This window comes from Antennarius striatus, chromosome 17, assembly GCF_040054535.1.
Source record: "Antennarius striatus isolate MH-2024 chromosome 17, ASM4005453v1, whole genome shotgun sequence".
Classification (NCBI taxonomy): domain Eukaryota; kingdom Metazoa; phylum Chordata; class Actinopteri; order Lophiiformes; family Antennariidae; genus Antennarius; species Antennarius striatus.
In genome coordinates, this window is record NC_090792.1 from 15538213 (window position 1) to 15554541 (window position 16329).

General features: G+C 38.7%; 3 protein-coding genes across 6 annotated transcripts; all 3 read left to right on the plus strand.

The window, feature by feature from the left end:
• Positions 1–220: 220 nt before the first annotated feature.
• Positions 221–6702, plus strand: senp2 (SUMO specific peptidase 2). 2 transcript variants are annotated; one of them, XM_068338835.1, is made up of 17 exons: positions 221–551; positions 1516–1577; positions 1657–1769; positions 2284–2350; positions 2437–2518; positions 2661–2832; positions 3400–3506; positions 3608–3687; positions 3799–3847; positions 3929–4001; positions 4103–4246; positions 4331–4462; positions 4575–4799; positions 4988–5067; positions 5177–5261; positions 5357–5452; positions 5553–6702. In XM_068338835.1, the coding sequence occupies exons 1-17, from the start codon at positions 373–375 to the stop codon at positions 5613–5615; spliced, it is 1809 nt and encodes a 602-aa protein (XP_068194936.1). In that variant the 5' UTR covers positions 221–372; the 3' UTR covers positions 5616–6702. The 2 variants fall into 2 exon arrangements, with proteins under 2 accessions (XP_068194936.1, XP_068194935.1); XM_068338834.1 differs by having other exon boundaries at positions 4100–4246; positions 5553–6700.
• A 215-nt stretch (positions 6703–6917) lies between these two features.
• On the plus strand, positions 6918–11086 carry LOC137610921 (transformer-2 protein homolog alpha-like). Its single transcript, XM_068338836.1, has 8 exons — positions 6918–7081; positions 8263–8396; positions 8532–8685; positions 8941–9129; positions 9225–9340; positions 9444–9587; positions 9920–9990; positions 10159–11086. The coding sequence occupies exons 1-8, from the start codon at positions 7049–7051 to the stop codon at positions 10167–10169; spliced, it is 852 nt and encodes a 283-aa protein (XP_068194937.1). The 5' UTR covers positions 6918–7048; the 3' UTR covers positions 10170–11086.
• A 752-nt stretch (positions 11087–11838) lies between these two features.
• LOC137610752 (obg-like ATPase 1) lies at positions 11839–16225 on the plus strand. 3 transcript variants are annotated; one of them, XM_068338540.1, is made up of 11 exons: positions 11839–11931; positions 12248–12345; positions 12454–12597; positions 12687–12814; positions 13129–13304; positions 13401–13481; positions 13707–13804; positions 13897–14040; positions 14356–14452; positions 14773–14895; positions 14974–16225. In XM_068338540.1, exons 2-11 carry the CDS (start codon positions 12248–12250, stop codon positions 15073–15075), a joined length of 1191 nt encoding a protein of 396 aa, XP_068194641.1. In that variant the 5' UTR covers positions 11839–11931; the 3' UTR covers positions 15076–16225. The 3 variants fall into 3 exon arrangements, with proteins under 3 accessions (XP_068194641.1, XP_068194640.1, XP_068194642.1); XM_068338539.1 differs by lacking the exon at positions 11839–11931 and having other exon boundaries at positions 12233–12345; XM_068338541.1 differs by lacking the exon at positions 11839–11931 and having other exon boundaries at positions 12248–12358.
• Positions 16226–16329: the final 104 nt, after the last annotated feature.

A 16329-nucleotide genomic window follows, 5' to 3' on the forward strand; every position in this document is an offset into this window, starting at 1 on the left:
TAAAGAATGCCGTAAAAAAAATGTAGGATTTCCTCCCGTGCAGAAAGCTTTATTAGTGTCTTGTACAACAGCAATGGTTGCTCGATCTGTCAATGACGTACATGGGTTTGTTCGGTTTATACGTCACCAAAGGCCGCTTGTCAGATTGCTAACTACAATTTGTAGCGTACGTTTCCGCCCGCCCGCCTGTCCCAAGTATTTAAAACGATCGTACCTAATGAAAAAACGTGGAATGACGCACATCCTTCACGAATCTGCTAATTGCAAGCTAAGTCAACTACAAGCAGTGTGTCGTAGATCGTAGTATCGCTGTATAAAATCGTCCTGGCCCACGTAGAAGATTTCGGTAGAATTTTATCGTATTTGTCTGGGATGTATGGATGGATAATTGACGGAATTTCGTCGCTGTTCGAGCCCGTTAGTGGGCAAAACCCCACCGAGTGGGCCAGGAAAGGTAACGTTAGCCAGGAGGAATACTCGCGACCTGGCGATTCAGCGGGAGAACAGCAGCGAGAGAACCACAGCAGACCGGCTAAACGGAACTACCAGAGGTCGGTTGTTGATTGTTGTGGCTAACATTTGTCTCCTGTTTTACATTCTGTGTTAGCTAACGGCTAATACGTCAGATGAATTGTCCATAAGTTTCCACAGATGTGTCTACAGTATTGGTTATATAACGGGTTAGTTAAAGTTAGCTAACCAGAAACGATAATTCAATAATTTTCCAATGGTTTCAGTGCCCAATTACTTAAATGTAGCGTTCACTGCTAAGTTGGAGCTAGACACCTGACCTCTCCTAGCAACCAACGTCATGAAAAAGTTCCGTGGAGTGATATTTTGTCATACTGTGTTTAGTATTAGTGGTGATATTTGTAAACTGCTAGCTTGAAACGCTGCGTTTTAGAATCTTTTAATTCAGTTCCAATTCTGAGCTGTTACTCTGGAGTCTTGTTTCAATTTAAAGATCATTTTACCTGGTTCCAAGTTGTGGTAGCGAGGTATTGGATAAACCACATGAACGTGAGCAGTTGCTTAGTAGATGATCAACTCATCAACTCCATTGTTGTTGTTGCTTAAACGTAAAGATGTTGTGATCTGCAGCTTTGGAATGTAGTTTTAGACAAAGCTAACATTTTCAGTCACCTTTGATATTAAGAATTTGATGGCATTTCGTACAATTGTTTTACATTTAGTATCCTAATGGTCAATTAACTCAGTAGATGCTGAGTAAATGTAATTGTTGTTGTTTATTTATAAGATTAAATAGTCTTCTCTTAATACAATACAGTTCAGCAGACCCACAAACATAACTCTTTCTATTACCATCAAGTTGAATCCACACTGCTCTAAAGTCAAATGACCATAACCTTCATGATGGATGTATTGTGGAGATGTTGTATAAGGCTGAACATTTTTAAAGCAGGTTGAACCTACGTAGAATTGAAATGATTAATAAATTTGTGCTGATGAATTGTTTGTAAAAATTGAACTTGTACCTTATTTTATTGTTTACAGTGTTGATGTTGCAGACAATATTTGCCAGAGTGACCCAGTGGAGGTGAAAAGACGCAGAAGAGGTTTGTTTTGGAAAATAAACATCTATATTCAAAGAGGCCAAGTAATCATGGCTGTTGACCATTGTCTCCTGTGTTTCAGATGTAGTTATAAGCTTTGTGAAAAAGACAGTGGCTGGGGTAGCAGGTCTGCTCAGGCTTCGGAACCCACTGACAACTCGGTCTGAGAAGCCCAGACACTATGACGAGACACAGGTTCGTGCTCCATACGTAAATAAATACATAGCGATTTCTATGTGTACAGAATTTGCCCTCTGAGCATTTTGGATCTCATGTTATGATGTGTATGTGTAATTTACAATGAAGATAGCTGTTTAATACATTCAATAATCCATCTACCCACTTTGCTTATATTTTAAAATAAAAATTTCAGCACCAATTATATGCAGTTAATTTGCCTGCAACAAACAACCCAAACACGTTTTTGAATACTATGCATAAAGCAGACATTTAATTACTGTATTAATGGAGTTTAATCTTCTCTGTTCCTATTTTCTTTAATTGGGAAGACACATTTTATCAGAATTGGTTAATTTACATTTTAGTCTTGTCATGGTAACAGACTAACAGTGATGGTGTTATTGAGTGGATTTATCAGGGCACATGTCAGTGTCATAGCCTGAATTGTAATTTTTAAGCAAATTTAGCAGATGTCTTATTTATTTATATATTTGTTTTAAATGCCCTTTCACCACCTCTGTTGATCCAGCCCGTGACTCTGATGGGAATAGATGAGCTCCACACATCATGGCTGAACAGCACTGAGTGGAGAATGAGTGAGTCAGACCAGCAGCTTCCATTAATATTCCTGGGTAGTCCTTATCTTCAGCAGCATTTGGCTGATTGTGTTTTTGCTCCACAGGTAAACCAATGGGTGGACTGAATGAGAGGGGTGGGAAGAATCCCCTCCAGAGCTCGTCTCCGACTTTAATGAGGAAACACAGGCAAGTACTCCACTGTCATGGTACAGTCATCTGTGATCACCCTGTTTACTGTAAATACACCTCTACAAGTTGCATGAATTGTTATTGTCACCTTTTGACAATGATCCTGTCTGAGTTTACCTAGCCTTTATGACTCCATCAGGGTGGGGCTGCCTCCAGCGGTCCCTGACAGAGGGAAGGAAAGGGACAGGAGAGGTTCCCTCCAGCTGCTGCCCTCCAGACCAACTATATGGGTGGGAACCAGTAATCCTGATACAGCCTGCAATGGTTTTGGACATAACCGCTGCTACAAACCCAATCTTACAGTGGAAGAGGTAAAATAAATTTATCATCTTTATTTACTTTATAATCATTATCAATCTATTATGTATTTACATTATATTTAATTTTTTAAAAAGTTTTTATTTCCTCGATGCTTTATGGAACTATCTTATAGAAATCTTATGTTTTTATTATTCATTTGTTTTACGAACCGCTTATTTCACTTTTGCTTGTCATGTGGGGTCGCTGGAGCCTATCTCAGTGAACTTACAGGAATGAGGCAGGGAGACGCTCCAGACATGTTGCCAGAGCATCTGATTTTTGAGACTCTCACATCAATATTTGAGTTCCATAAAAAAATAACATTTAAGTATATCCACAGAGTAAACAAATCTTTAGTCAACTACAGTATTTGCAACCTGATCAGCAAACTACGTACATGTGACTGTGTTTCTGAATGACCTCGGACTTTGTGCTGAATTTCTTCACTGCATATTTTAAATTCATACCACCTAATTTATTTATAGTTATATTCTCATGTCAGTAAACTTAAAGCACTAATTCTGCCCCTAGAATGTGCACCATTTGGCTAAGTAATCATGTGCTTTGGCTTCCTTTAGGCCATAAGGCAGAATAATAAGGAGCACTACAGGCGATTGCTTGAGATGGTGACAGAGAAATACAGCAAAAGCCAGCCACTACCGTTCAACCAAACAAAACCGCAAGAGTGAGTATGGCACCATTTTTCATGTGGAGTTTTTGAAGATTCTGTTAAAACCCTTGGACATGAACTGTTGAGTCCCTTGTGATCCCCTTATTTTTTCTCAGTGAGTCATCACAGTGTGGTCCCAAAACTGCTGCCTCAGGGAAAGCTTCGGAAGCATTTCCCAGAAAGACTGGATACACAGGTACTTCACCTGGACACAATGTTTTTTTATGTTGCATAGAATCATTTAATTCATCTAGGTTGATATTCTGTGAATCTAAATCGCTCAATGGATGCATCCTCTTTTGCACAGCTTCTCCAGCTGTGTTTCAATGGAAGTATGGATCTGCAGTCAAGGACAGGTTGGTAGTATTCATGTGTGTGGGTGTCTGTCATGTATATTGATGAATTCTGATCATTTGCTCTATACTGTTGATCTCCAGGAGGACAGGCTTGACATTTGGTAAGACATTCAGTGGAACCTTTGAGGACACTCAGCCTGCTAGATGTACAAAGGTGTGTTTTTTTCTTTCTCATCACAAGTCAAAGCACCTGTTCAGCTTTAATTGTGGGTAGAGACTGAGATGTAATAATTCTGTCAACCTGTTTTCTAGCAGCGACAGGTAACAGATGTGGACCTTTCTACAGAAGTAGCTACTCGCCTTAATCTGGAGGACAGGGAGACCCCTGCTGTAGGTCTTCCAGACATACATTCAACACACACAAGATACAGTGATGAAGACATACCTCGGTTGACAAAGGTGAGGTTAACATGTGTGAGCTGTAGTCTCTGTGTTGAAGGAAGCTTTTTTGTTTAACTCCATGTATTTATTCATTGTGCGTAGGAAATGGCAGCAGAGGTGACTTGTGCTCTGAGTCAGAGTGATCCTAACGTGGTTCTGAGTGCGGCTTTCAAATTACGCATCACACAGAGAGACCTGTCCACGCTGCAAGAAGGCAGCTGGCTAAACGATGAGGTGTGAGAACAGAGTGTGACACAGTGTAGAGTAGTAAAGGTTGTGTTGTATGACGGGTGTCAGTTTTAAATCTACTGGTTATGCTGTGTCTCTCTTGTTTCCTCTGACAAAGGTCATTAACTTCTACCTGTCCCTGGTCATGGAGCGGAGCTCTGGTCAAGCAGCAGCACTAAAAGTCTACTCGTTCAGCACCTTCTTCTTCCCCAAGCTGCAGAGCGGAGGAGGCGTGCAGGAGGGGGGTCATGCTGCCGTGAGGCGCTGGACCAAAGCCGTCGACCTTTTTTTCCACGACCTCATCCTGGTCCCTCTGCATCTGGGCGTCCACTGGGCAATGGCTGTGAGTCACTGTAGATATATTAATGTCGCTCTGGATGTTCATCTTCTTCAGTTGATAGATATTGCTTTTATTATTGATCATTTTAAGATTTAAATTATATCTTAATAAAAACAAACTCTGATTACATCAATAAAACATATGCCTACTTCATATTCTGTCTTTTCTCTGACCAATCATTTTCATTCCAGGTGATTGATTTCAATTCAAAGACAGTGAAGTCCTATGACTCTATGGACCAGAGACACGATGACATATGTCGTATTTTACTGTGAGTTCTCATTGTACTATAAAGCTTCAGTGATTTGGTCACTATATGTTCTTTTTCTTTGTGCTGATCTGTATTCTTAGTTAATGACATCATTGCTCTTAACTTCCAGACTCTATCTTCAAGAGGAGCACAAAATAAAGAAAGGCAGAGAGCTTGACAGCTCCAAATGGACCGTTGGAAGTTTAAGGGCCACTGTAAGTCAAACTGAAATAACCAGTGTATCATTAAAACGGACATTTTCATTTGAACTGTGTTACTAATGTGTTCCACACTGTTCATGTTTCCAAAGGAAATTCCCCAGCAGAGGAATGGTAGTGATTGTGGTGTTTTTGTCTGTAAGTACGCTGACTATATCGCTAAAGGAAGGCCTCTCACCTTTAAACAGGTAAATTGTGTGATGACTGCATTCTCTTTTTTTGGTATTAGTTCTGTGCATTGTTTAAAAGTAGTAACTAAACATAACATTTCTCTCTTTCTACACACAGTGCCACATGCCTCTCTTCAGGAAGTTAATGATTTGGGAAATCCTCAATCAGAAGCTGCTATAGAGGATCGTAACAATCTCAATTAGTGCCCTATCAGTGCAGCATACATTTGTATTATAACTTTGGTGAAGGAAAAGGAGATTATGGGCCAAAGATAGACTTTACTGACCGCAATGAAACGTGGTCCAGATGTTTTTGCCTGGAGAACTCAAACACTAGTCTTAACACTAGTCAATTATATCCTTGTTTTTTGTATTGGACATTTATTATGTCTGAGTTGTATTTGAGACATGATGATGTAATAAGTGTATGTCTTACACAGGCGTTGTCACTACTGACTGAAATGGCTTTTTTGAATATATATAGAGAGAAATTGGGATTTTTTAATTTATGATTTTTGAAGTTCTGCCTGAAGTGCCTTCAGTCCTTTTGACACTGATTTCAATTTAGAGCTTACATGGTCTCGTACAACTTAAAATACTTTCTTCATTTAAATGGATTGTTACAGTTCGTTAATATTTTAGTGTAATTTCACTGTTCCCCTCTCAATTATGACCCGCACATTGAACTGCAACTAACATTTGTCATGACATTCAATCTTTTGAAGAAATAGAGATTATTAAAAAAATACCTCCTTTGCAGTTTTTTTCTGAATAGAAATGCGTGAATGAGTACAGTACTTGTTGTTTTGTTATTTATGATATGACTGATTGAAAAAGTGTTATTTGTATATATCTATAAAAAGATATGATTTATTTTTTTGTTTTTCTTACATAAGATGAGCATTAATAGTTGCTTGATATGTAACATAAGGTGCCATGATATCTGAATCTATGAGCAAACTGCAAAAGTTGATTTAGGGCTATAAGATTGATTTACACTATTACACAACAGACTACTGTACACAAATGCATGTTTGAGTTCATGCTTGAAAAATTTTGATTTTTTTTTCCTCTAATAAAGTATTTCTTTTTTTAAATTGGAATTTTATTTATTGTATGGTTTGAATGAACTGTATATTTCTAAAATGTGTCTTACATTAGTAAGGCTAGTATTAATACAGATTTACTGAATGCTCTTGACATGAAGGATTACAAACAGGATCGTAATCATTTGAACATTTTGACTGAGACGGTCCTTTTGAATACCAAAGCACAATACAGAACACAAGACTAGTTTTTATGATTATTGCTTTATTTGCTGTGATTTTATGGTTGATTAACCTTTATAAATATATACACACAGATACACGTAATTGTCTCTTTACGGTGCCGCTGATGGCAATAAACGCTTCAAATCCTTACTCGTGTTGTTCTACTCCAGAGCAGAAGGTGGCGGTAACGCTCCAACAAGCTAAGTGCCTACGGCCCTTACGAAGAAGAGCGCGCTGGCAGAAGAAGGCCGTCTGTCGTTAGGGTGGTTGGAAGTATTTGCGAAACATTCAGTTTAGCATTCATCCAAGTCAAGCCCATATTTTGCCGTTCAGTTACAGTATAATGAGCGACAACGAGAAAGAATTCAGGGAGCAGGTGAGTTCCAATTGACAAAGTAATTAAAAAAAACGACAAGCTAGCTAAGGTTAGCTCGTAAATTTAGCTGTTGGCACGGTAATGGCTGCGCATTTTTTTGATACTAGGCCTCAAACTTTTGTCATTTATTATTGTCATGTGTTAACATCTTTTCCCAGTGTTTGAATAAAATATGACTTGTGTTTAAGTTTATACCGAGCAAAACTCACCGAACAAGGATACTCGTATCGTTCAGCTAACGTAACACGCGGCCGACAAAGAAATGGAGATGTGATGGCGGCCTGTTTGCGCATTCTAGTTCATTTTACCGCGAATTTGCTCCTTCGGGATATTGACTTAAACGTTTTAAGTGCTGGAGAATTTTCGACAACTATTGTAAATTTATTTAATGTACCATCTTTGTATAACTTCATATTAATTTAGAAACAAGTTATACTGAAGCTAACATTCAAAGGTATAATTAGCTAAACTATGTTGTTGATCTGGTTTTTTCTGTTTTTTCTCTGAATACTTTGGTTCTTACAAAAACATGCTTTATCACCCTTGTTTGTTCTTTGTTAAGGTTGAGGTTGGAAGAAAGAAAAAGGCTGAAGACGTTTCAGATGTGAAGTTGTTAATATTTGAAGCTGATGGTGTTGATGCATGCTAATGTATTGGATGCTGAAAGAAGCGATCAAGATCTGTCTCCACTACTAGTGTTGTAATGGCAGATGGGAAATGGGGGAAGAGGAGGAAAAAGAAGTCGTAATGTCAAACAGAAGAAAGAAGAAATGAAGGGTTGTTTTGAAGTAATGAAGTTAAAGAAGTTATGAAGTTAAGATCAGAAGTTTTCCAGGGTATGAGTAATTTCCTATCAGCCTGCTGTTATTACTCTATTTCGTCCTGTTTCTTTCTCTTAAGCATGCACAAGTTTTTTTCCCCTCTTACAAAAAATTATAAATTGGCTTATACTTCCGTATCTTTTTGTTCAATCTTATTTGATTTAAACTAATCCTACCTATGATATCTGTTGCAATGTGTGACTTGGCATAATATTTTTTTTTATTGAGTCGCAAAACATTTTCAAGTTCAAAAATATTCCCAACTTTCTAAAAGCGGCGAGTCACCTCTTGGCCCGATATTGTTGTTTGGCACACACTCTGCTTCACAATTGTCCTTACCTTCATATGTGGTCTGTCAAGGACTCTCGTCATGGCTCAAGGAGTGCATCCCCCCGACAGGCTGCAAGATCTACCAGCCAGTCTCCTGTTCAGTCTAAAGATGGCTCCCGTCAGTCCAGGTCCCGATCTCGTTCCCGTTCCAGATCAAAATCCAGGTAACATCACTTCCTATTTTTCATTCATAAATGGTGTTTTAAAGTTCAAAAGTAAAATGTTGACTCAAGAACTGAAATTTTGTTTGTATCATAGATAAATTCCATTCTCAAACTTAACATAATTTCTATTATCAGGTCCCGTTCCCACCGGAGTTCACGCAGGCACTACTCTCGTTCTCGCTCCCGCTCCCATCGCCGTCACTCCAGGAGCCGATCTCGTAGCTGGCGCCGGCGAAGGAGCCATAGCCGTTCCCCCATGTCAAACCGTCGCAGACACATTGGAAACAGGGCATGTGTTTTTTTGTTATCTCCAAATGTGGATTCCCTTAAAAATATTTAATCTAAAGAAGCTTCATGGATACATTCATGCTTCATGGTTTTCATTTCATAATTTTATGTTGACTTAATGTGACAAGATCAAGATTAAATTGATGTCCTGTTGTAGGAATTTTGTCTTTAAACAAAACAAAAATGTGTATTAAATTCCAATCATAATCAAGGAAGTCACCTAGAAGAGATTTACTTTCCTCTTGTATTCTGGCAGGCCAACCCAGATCCCAACAGCTGTCTGGGTGTGTTTGGACTGAGTCTGTACACCACTGAGAGGGATCTCAGGGATGTCTTCTCTAAATATGGCCCCTTGAGTAACGTCAACATTGTGTACGACCAGCAGTCTCGTCGCTCAAGAGGCTTTGCTTTTGTCTACTTTGAAAACTCTGAGGACTCTAAAGAGGTAAAGATAAGACATGATGTATTTTGAAACTTGACCATCAGATACACAATAAGTTTTCTAATGACAAACATTAAACAAACTGTTGTGGGCTGTAGGCTAAGGAGCGTGCTAATGGAATGGAACTCGATGGTCGAAGGATTCGTGTTGATTTCTCCATTACAAAACGAGCCCACACTCCCACTCCTGGAATATACATGGGACGCCCGACATAGTGAGTTTTTGGAACAGGATTATATACAGTATAGCAGGGGGATTTTCCAGAACTGGGAATGTTCCAATTTGCCTCTTATCTTTCATTCTATATTTTTTTATAGTGGTGGTGGCGGCGGCGGCGGCGGTGGTTGTGGTGGTTCACGCCGCAACTCAAGAGATTACGACAGGGGCTACGATAGAGGCTATGACCGAGGTTATGATCGTGACTATGATCGCTATGACGACCGAGAATACAGATCATACAGGTGATTTCCTTTATCTGTTGCCATTTGAGACCAGTCTCATTTGACCTTGATAACAAGTTAAGGCTAAAGCTATTGATTAATTTCATTCACCATTTGTTGTTATTGGAGGATCACATGGGTATGACATTATTTTGAATTACACTCGTGCTATTTGAAACTCGGGAGTTTTAAGTGTAAATTTAGAGTCATCATCATAAGTTGAGGACTTCCTTTACATTGTTTAATCTGTAAATTTCTGGACTCACAGGATTCCAGCTCATTGAATATCCCTGACAATAAGCCACATCAAAGGCTTCCAGTTAATTATTGTGATTCTGTTTTTGCTCCTGCAGACGCAGATCTCCGTCTCCTTATTATAACCGAGGCTACCGCTCACGATCCCGCTCACGATCCTACTCACCACGTAGGTTTATACAATGTTTCATTCATTACATGGCAAGCTATGCAGTATTTGTTTACAGTGCAGTTTATTCAAAATTCAGATTTGCATAACATTCATACATTCCAAACTCACTGTGTTATTATAATGCCATGAAAAAACCCTGAAACTATCCTGTAATTCTTTTCACAGGTCACTACTGAGGGGCTAGAGATTGATCGAGTACAAATTCAGTGTTATTGCTTGGATGCTTGTTTTTTTTGTTGTTGTTTTCTTCAGTGGATATGACTTCTTTTGCAAAAACATAAAATATTCTCTTAAATACACCAACAACATTGTGATTGATATTCTCTTGAGTCCAACAGAAAAAACGCTATTAAGAAAAGTAACACAAAATGAAGATGTCTGGGGGTTTTTTTTTGTTTTTTTTAAATCAGATTTTTACATGTAATAGAAGCTCTGGGTTTGTTTATGTAACAGTTTGGTTGTAAAAATGCAGTCTGAGAAGCAAAGTGTTTGTGATGAGTTAATCATGAACAATTTGTAGGGAAACTTGTGAAATGATATTTTGCTGAAAATTTTGAACATCAAAATATTGTTTGAAGTGGACATGGGAAATTTTCTGGATTTAGTCACATGTAAGTCTTGTTGGCTGACTTTTATTCTTGTTTTTCTTAGATGTAATTCTTGGTTATTGCTGTTACAAATTACAAATATAAATCCAAAATACGTGTTTGGTGGTGGTTATTAAACCGCTTTGTATACGCTGGACCGACTATTGTGGCAATCATAATTCTATTTCCTGTTTCGCTTTTTGTTTTTACTTGATTTCTTCTGTCAACATTTCAGTTTTTAGTCTGAAATCACCCTGCTTATTTTTGTTTTCTGATGAAAATAACTTTGGTCGTATATAAGCAATAAAATATTACATGGGAAGTTTGTATAGTTTGCTATTATGCTTTTAGATGTAGGACTTCTGGCTATTGTATCAAGTGGCATCAATATCTGTAATTTTTAATTTTCAGTATCTCTGGACATAATGTTGGCATTTGTGATCAATTTTTCAAAAATCGGTATGTCACAAATCCAAAGTTTGGTTCAATAAAATTGTTTACATATCTATTTGCATTTTCTATAATCATTACATTTGTGCATGACAGGTCTGATACGTAGTGGTCAGTCCACCCCTGTTGTTATTTTGGGGGTAGTTTTTGGACAGGACTCCCTCAAATCCAGACGGGAAATGAAGTGTCACGTGTCGACGGGAAGCCAAGAGCGTCTTCGTACACGAGGCGCGCCTACAACACCGCGACACCTGACACCTTTTTTATTTTTAGACATCCAGACTGCAGCTGTATTTAAAAAAAGAATTATCCAATACTGATGTGTCATAGGAATCAATTATATTGGTAGTTGTTTGCGCACCGGGATTGTTACAAGTTGTCTTTTTTCAACTCCGGTTTCCTAAATACACTGTCATTTAAGCCAATTTTGTTGGAAGTAGTCAGAATACTGTAATTGAACGGTGAAACGGCTCTGTTATAACGCCTGTTTCAAAGTTGAATAAACTTTAAGCCATAAACAGTAAACGTACAACTTGATACTGAATCAATATCGCCTGATTTACTCGTATGAGTATTGCTGAACGCGTCCGGTCAAGTCAAGAGTCACACCGAAAGAACTGACGATTAAATGCGACTCAGAAATAAATAAAAATTTACGAATGTGAAAGCGTTATAATGCGAACCATGAAATAAGATAAAAATATAATTCATAACAAAATATTAATCTCTTGAAGCCTGTGACATTTAACCGACGTCCGATGTCTCCGACCAATCACAGACGCGTCACGTCGAAATACTTCCGGGTTGGTATCAAACTTGCCTTTCCCACCGGAGTGGCTGGGGTGAGCAGATTTCTGAGGGTTGTACACCACGTAGACTGTCAGCAAAAAAGACGTAAAAGGTGCGAAAAGAACAGACTTCTGACTAAGCTGATTTAATTATTTGTTGAGGCTAAAAAATGTCGACTTTCGTATCTGTTAATTTATATGTTCTAGCTAACGAGAAGCAAGGAGGGATTTCAGCTGTTAGCTAAAGCTAGCATAGTGTTTGAATGAGCATATGACTGGATCTGTCTCTGCACGTTTTTTAGTGGCGCTACCCCAGTAGGACGGAGTCCAGACTTTTACTTAAGCTGAGGCGTTTGTACAAATAACTCTGGTAGTAATGAATTGCTTAGACTTGGTGTAACTGTTTTTAACTTTATGCAATTCCCTCAGATGCCCCCCAAAAAGGGAGAAGCCCCAAAACCACCTCCATTAATTGGACGATTTGGAACATCTCTGAAAATAGGCATTGTGGGATTACCAAATGTTGGGTATGTGCAAGTTGTAAGTAATGTGGGTATTGCCGAAGCACAAATATGCTATTATTTATTTTAGACAAGTGTAGTTTCATCACACGGTCCCAACCTTGTTTATCACAGGAAATCCACCTTTTTCAATGTGCTGACGAAAAGCCAAGCTTCTGCAGAAAACTTCCCATTCTGTACTATTGATCCGAATGAGAGCAGGGTACCAGTGCCTGATGAGCGCTTTGATTATCTCTGCCAGTACCACAAACCGGCCAGGTGTGTGTCTTGTCTGCGTCTCTTGACAGCTGGTTGTGTTTTGTTTGACATACATTTTTGTTTCACTGATTCCCTTTCTGGCTCTTCAGTAAGGTTCCAGCGTTTCTAAATGTTGTGGACATTGCTGGTCTGGTGAAGGGAGCTCACTCGGGACAAGGGCTTGGAAACGCCTTTCTCTCCCACATCAATGCCTGTGATGGCATCTTCCACATGACTCGTAAGTTGTCGTTTCTGCTGCTTGCAGCTGCCTTGTACCAACTGAGCAGAGTGGACAGGTGCTGAGGGTCAAGTTAAGAGCCAGGACTATATGTGTTAATGTGGAATAAGGACTAGGTTACTGTCAAATCTTATGGTGTTTCCTTTAAATATCTTGTTCACCAAAGGTGTAGTGATTACTCTCTCCTGTTAGGACTAATGAAAAAGGGCATTAATAGGGAAATAGAGAAATATAATAGTAATGAGTGGCTTTCAGATTGAAAACTTTTTAAATGTAACCAACTCAATACTTCTGTCATTCCTTGTGTCTTTTAGGTGCTTTTGATGATGAGGACATTGTCCATGTGGAGGGTAATGTTGACCCAGTGAGGGACATAGAGATCATCCACGAGGAGCTGCGACTAAAAGACGAGGAAATGATCGTTCCAATTATTGACAAACTGGAGAAAACTGCCGTTAGGGGGGGTGACAAAAAGCTCAAACCTGAATATGTACGTTAATCTGTTTTGTGTGTGTATGTGTGTGTCACTTTATTTTGACAATTGGGCACAAGCTGTAATCTGAATACAACCTGCTTCTTGCTGTAGGACATTATGTTGAAGATCAGGAACTGGATCCAGGAAGAGAAGAAACATGTTAGATTTTACCATGACTGGAATGACAAAGAGGTAATGAAGAATAGGCTTGTTGTAATATTTTTAAAGAGATGTATTTAAAATTATGTAAAAGGATGTATTCTCTTTATATTGTGTTAATAGTTTGTGACATCATCATTTGTGATTATGTGTTCAGTTTTCTTCACGTTTTCTGACAGATAGGGTCATTCTGTTCGGTCACTGCTGCATCAGTTTTTAGACCCTTGTGTCACTAATCGCCTTCAATCTTACCTGAAGATCGAGGTGTTGAACAAATACCTGCTCCTGACATCCAAGCCCATGATCTACCTGGTTAATCTGTCAGAGAAGGATTATATCAGGAAAAAGAACAAGTGGTAGGTTTTATTTTCAGTGCATAGATCCAATCTCATACATCTGTAGTGTGGAGCTTCTTCAAAACTATTGAACTGCTTTCCTGTTTTTCCAGGTTGGTGAAAATCAAAGAGTGGGTAGATAAGCACGACCCTGGTGCTCTGGTGATTCCTGTAAGTGGAGCTCTTGAGTCTAAACTGCTGGACATGGAGGGGGAGGAGGAGAGGAAAAAGTACTGTGAGGAGCAGAAGACACAGAGGTGAGTTGTGAACACAGGTGGTCAAGAATATTTAAAGAAATGGTCTAACTTCCTTCTAGCTGCTTCAAATGATTTGTCTTTGAAATGTTTTATTTGTCCTTTAATATTGTGAAAAATACCCTTTATACTTTGGCACTATTAAAAAAAATGTGGTCGGTGATGAATGAAACATGTGAAATGTTTCTCCATGAGCTTTCTTTTGAGAGTGAGACTGGATGTTAAACGTATGTGTCATTACGGAGCTGTGCAAAAGCCGAACTTAATTTTTAACTTGCAGCGTAGGGCCAGTTTATCATTCATTTTATGTGTTCCCAGTACTCTGACCAAAATAATAAAGACCGGCTATGCAGCGCTACAGCTGGAATATTTCTTTACAGCTGGACCAGATGAGGTGCGAGCATGGACCGTCAGGGTGAGTGTGTGTTGCTTTTATTTGATGCTTGATGGTGTCACACAGATTTAAAGCAGACTCAAATTCTGAAAATGTGTTTATAATTTCGTTTAACTCGGCTTATATATCTGCTTTCATCAAATTGAATTGTTGTCCAAGCGAGTGACAGAGCACACGTGTGTGACGTGACTGGTTTCATTTTCCTTATAAATACGTTTGACTTTTTATTGCTGTGCTTATTCTTGTTCTTTAGTGGACAGCACATTTCGACAGGTTGGCGTTGGTTTTCACCTGCTTTCAGTTGTGTTTTTGACATTTTTCCTGTATTTTTTCTCTAACAGAAAGGCACCAAGGCTCCTCAAGCTGCAGGAAAAATTCACACCGACTTTGAGAAAGGCTTCATCATGGCCGAAGTCATGAAATATAATGACTTCAAAGAGGAGGGCAGTGAAAATGCTGTCAAGGTGTGCGCTTCATGAAAAAAGAGTCATTGTGTAGTATTTTTCCCTGAAAGCTTTCTAAACGTGTCCTCTTTTTCGCAGGCTGCTGGGAAATACAGGCAACAGGGCAGGAACTACATCGTAGAGGACGGAGACATCATCTTTTTCAAATTTAACACACCCAATGCGCCTAAAAAGAAATGAGATCACACAATAATGAAAAAAGAACTCACAATACAGTTTAGTGGGGCCTCAAATGGTTACAGTCTACTGGTTTTCACAGCTCTCTTGAATTCAGAAGTCCTGGTTGGACCTGCCTCACTGGTCCGGACCAGAATCCGTTTAAATGATTCCATAATAATCTTTCTGTACAAGACTCATGTATTCCTACCTGTAATATTTTGAGCAAATTTTCATTTCACTGCATCAGTCAAACATTTTTTGAAATTCTGTATTCCCGCTGTACAATTAAGAGGTGGAACTGAAGTCAGAATTAGTTTGGATTTTCCCTGAAACGGCCTCATGGGAGACAAAAAAGAACATGAACTGCATATTGTTTTGAATGTTGTGCTGACACTGTCCATTTACTTTTAATATGCATCAAATGTTTTATGGGTTTCTCTTTTCTGGATTCTTTTTGCATTCATCAGTGATATCATCTTTGTTTTATCAGAGTAATAACAGCTTGTATTATAATTGACCATTGGTTTTATAATGACTGCTGATACACTTGTACGCTCCACACTAATAATGCTGTCTTGCAGGTAGGTGTGCTCCATCTGTAATGCCGCTCCTATATTATAAAACTGCTACCATGAATGACATTAATATGCAGCAGCGATTAAAGGCCATTTTAAATGTGTTTTTTTTCTTCATCACAATACATTCACACCTAAAACTTTCAATAACGCCACAATATGCAGTGTCTGGAAATGTTTGACTGGTGTTCAACAGTGAGTAAAACGGAAAGCCATTACTGTGTTACATTTGGGCCAGTACTGCTGTATTCTGAGTGGGATTAAATTGATGTGGATCTTTTCAGGCATCTTTTACAACATGTGATCACACCATAACTGATAATGTTACACACTGCTTGGGAGTTTCAGATGGTTGATTAAAAACTAGACTCTCCACACGATGAACTGTGTCACCAGGACTATGTGGGTGATGGAGGCTGGACAGCTTGATTCACCATTGCTTGCTGTGTGAATGTCTACATTCCAGTTATTTGCCAAATCCCCTTACCAAGCATTCTATCACTTTGTGGCCTAAAATAGAACCCTTGTTAATCTAAAGGATCAAGAATACAGCAAATCCCATGTAAATCAATAAACACCATCAGTAAATGGATAAACATGTCTGTGCTTTGTGTGTTCATTTTCCTTGTGAATCCTGGACTGTAATAATTATTGTCACATGCTGATATTCAAGCCATTACAAATGGATTTACTTTACTGT

Excerpts from the sequence above, each read along its gene's own strand:
- senp2 (XM_068338834.1), top strand. The coding sequence starts at position 373 with ATGTATGGATGGATAATTGACGGAATTTCGTCGCTGTTCGAGCCCGTT. Across the intron at positions 552-1,515 it reads GCTAAACGGAACTACCAGAG|TGTTGATGTTGCAGACAATA; the intron begins GTCGGTTGTTGA and ends TATTGTTTACAG. Across the intron at positions 4,002-4,099 it reads AGCCTGCTAGATGTACAAAG|CAGCGACAGGTAACAGATGT; the intron begins GTGTGTTTTTTT and ends CCTGTTTTCTAG.
- LOC137610921 (XM_068338836.1), top strand. The coding sequence starts at position 7,049 with ATGAGCGACAACGAGAAAGAATTCAGGGAGCAG. Across the intron at positions 8,397-8,531 it reads CGTTCCAGATCAAAATCCAG|GTCCCGTTCCCACCGGAGTT; the intron begins GTAACATCACTT and ends TTCTATTATCAG. Across the intron at positions 9,130-9,224 it reads ACTCTGAGGACTCTAAAGAG|GCTAAGGAGCGTGCTAATGG; the intron begins GTAAAGATAAGA and ends TGTGGGCTGTAG.
- LOC137610752 (XM_068338539.1), top strand. The coding sequence starts at position 12,233 with ATGCAATTCCCTCAGATGCCCCCCAAAAAGGGAGAAGCCCCAAAACCA. Across the intron at positions 13,805-13,896 it reads ATCAGGAAAAAGAACAAGTG|GTTGGTGAAAATCAAAGAGT; the intron begins GTAGGTTTTATT and ends CTGTTTTTCCAG. Across the intron at positions 14,896-14,973 it reads GCAGTGAAAATGCTGTCAAG|GCTGCTGGGAAATACAGGCA; the intron begins GTGTGCGCTTCA and ends TCTTTTTCGCAG.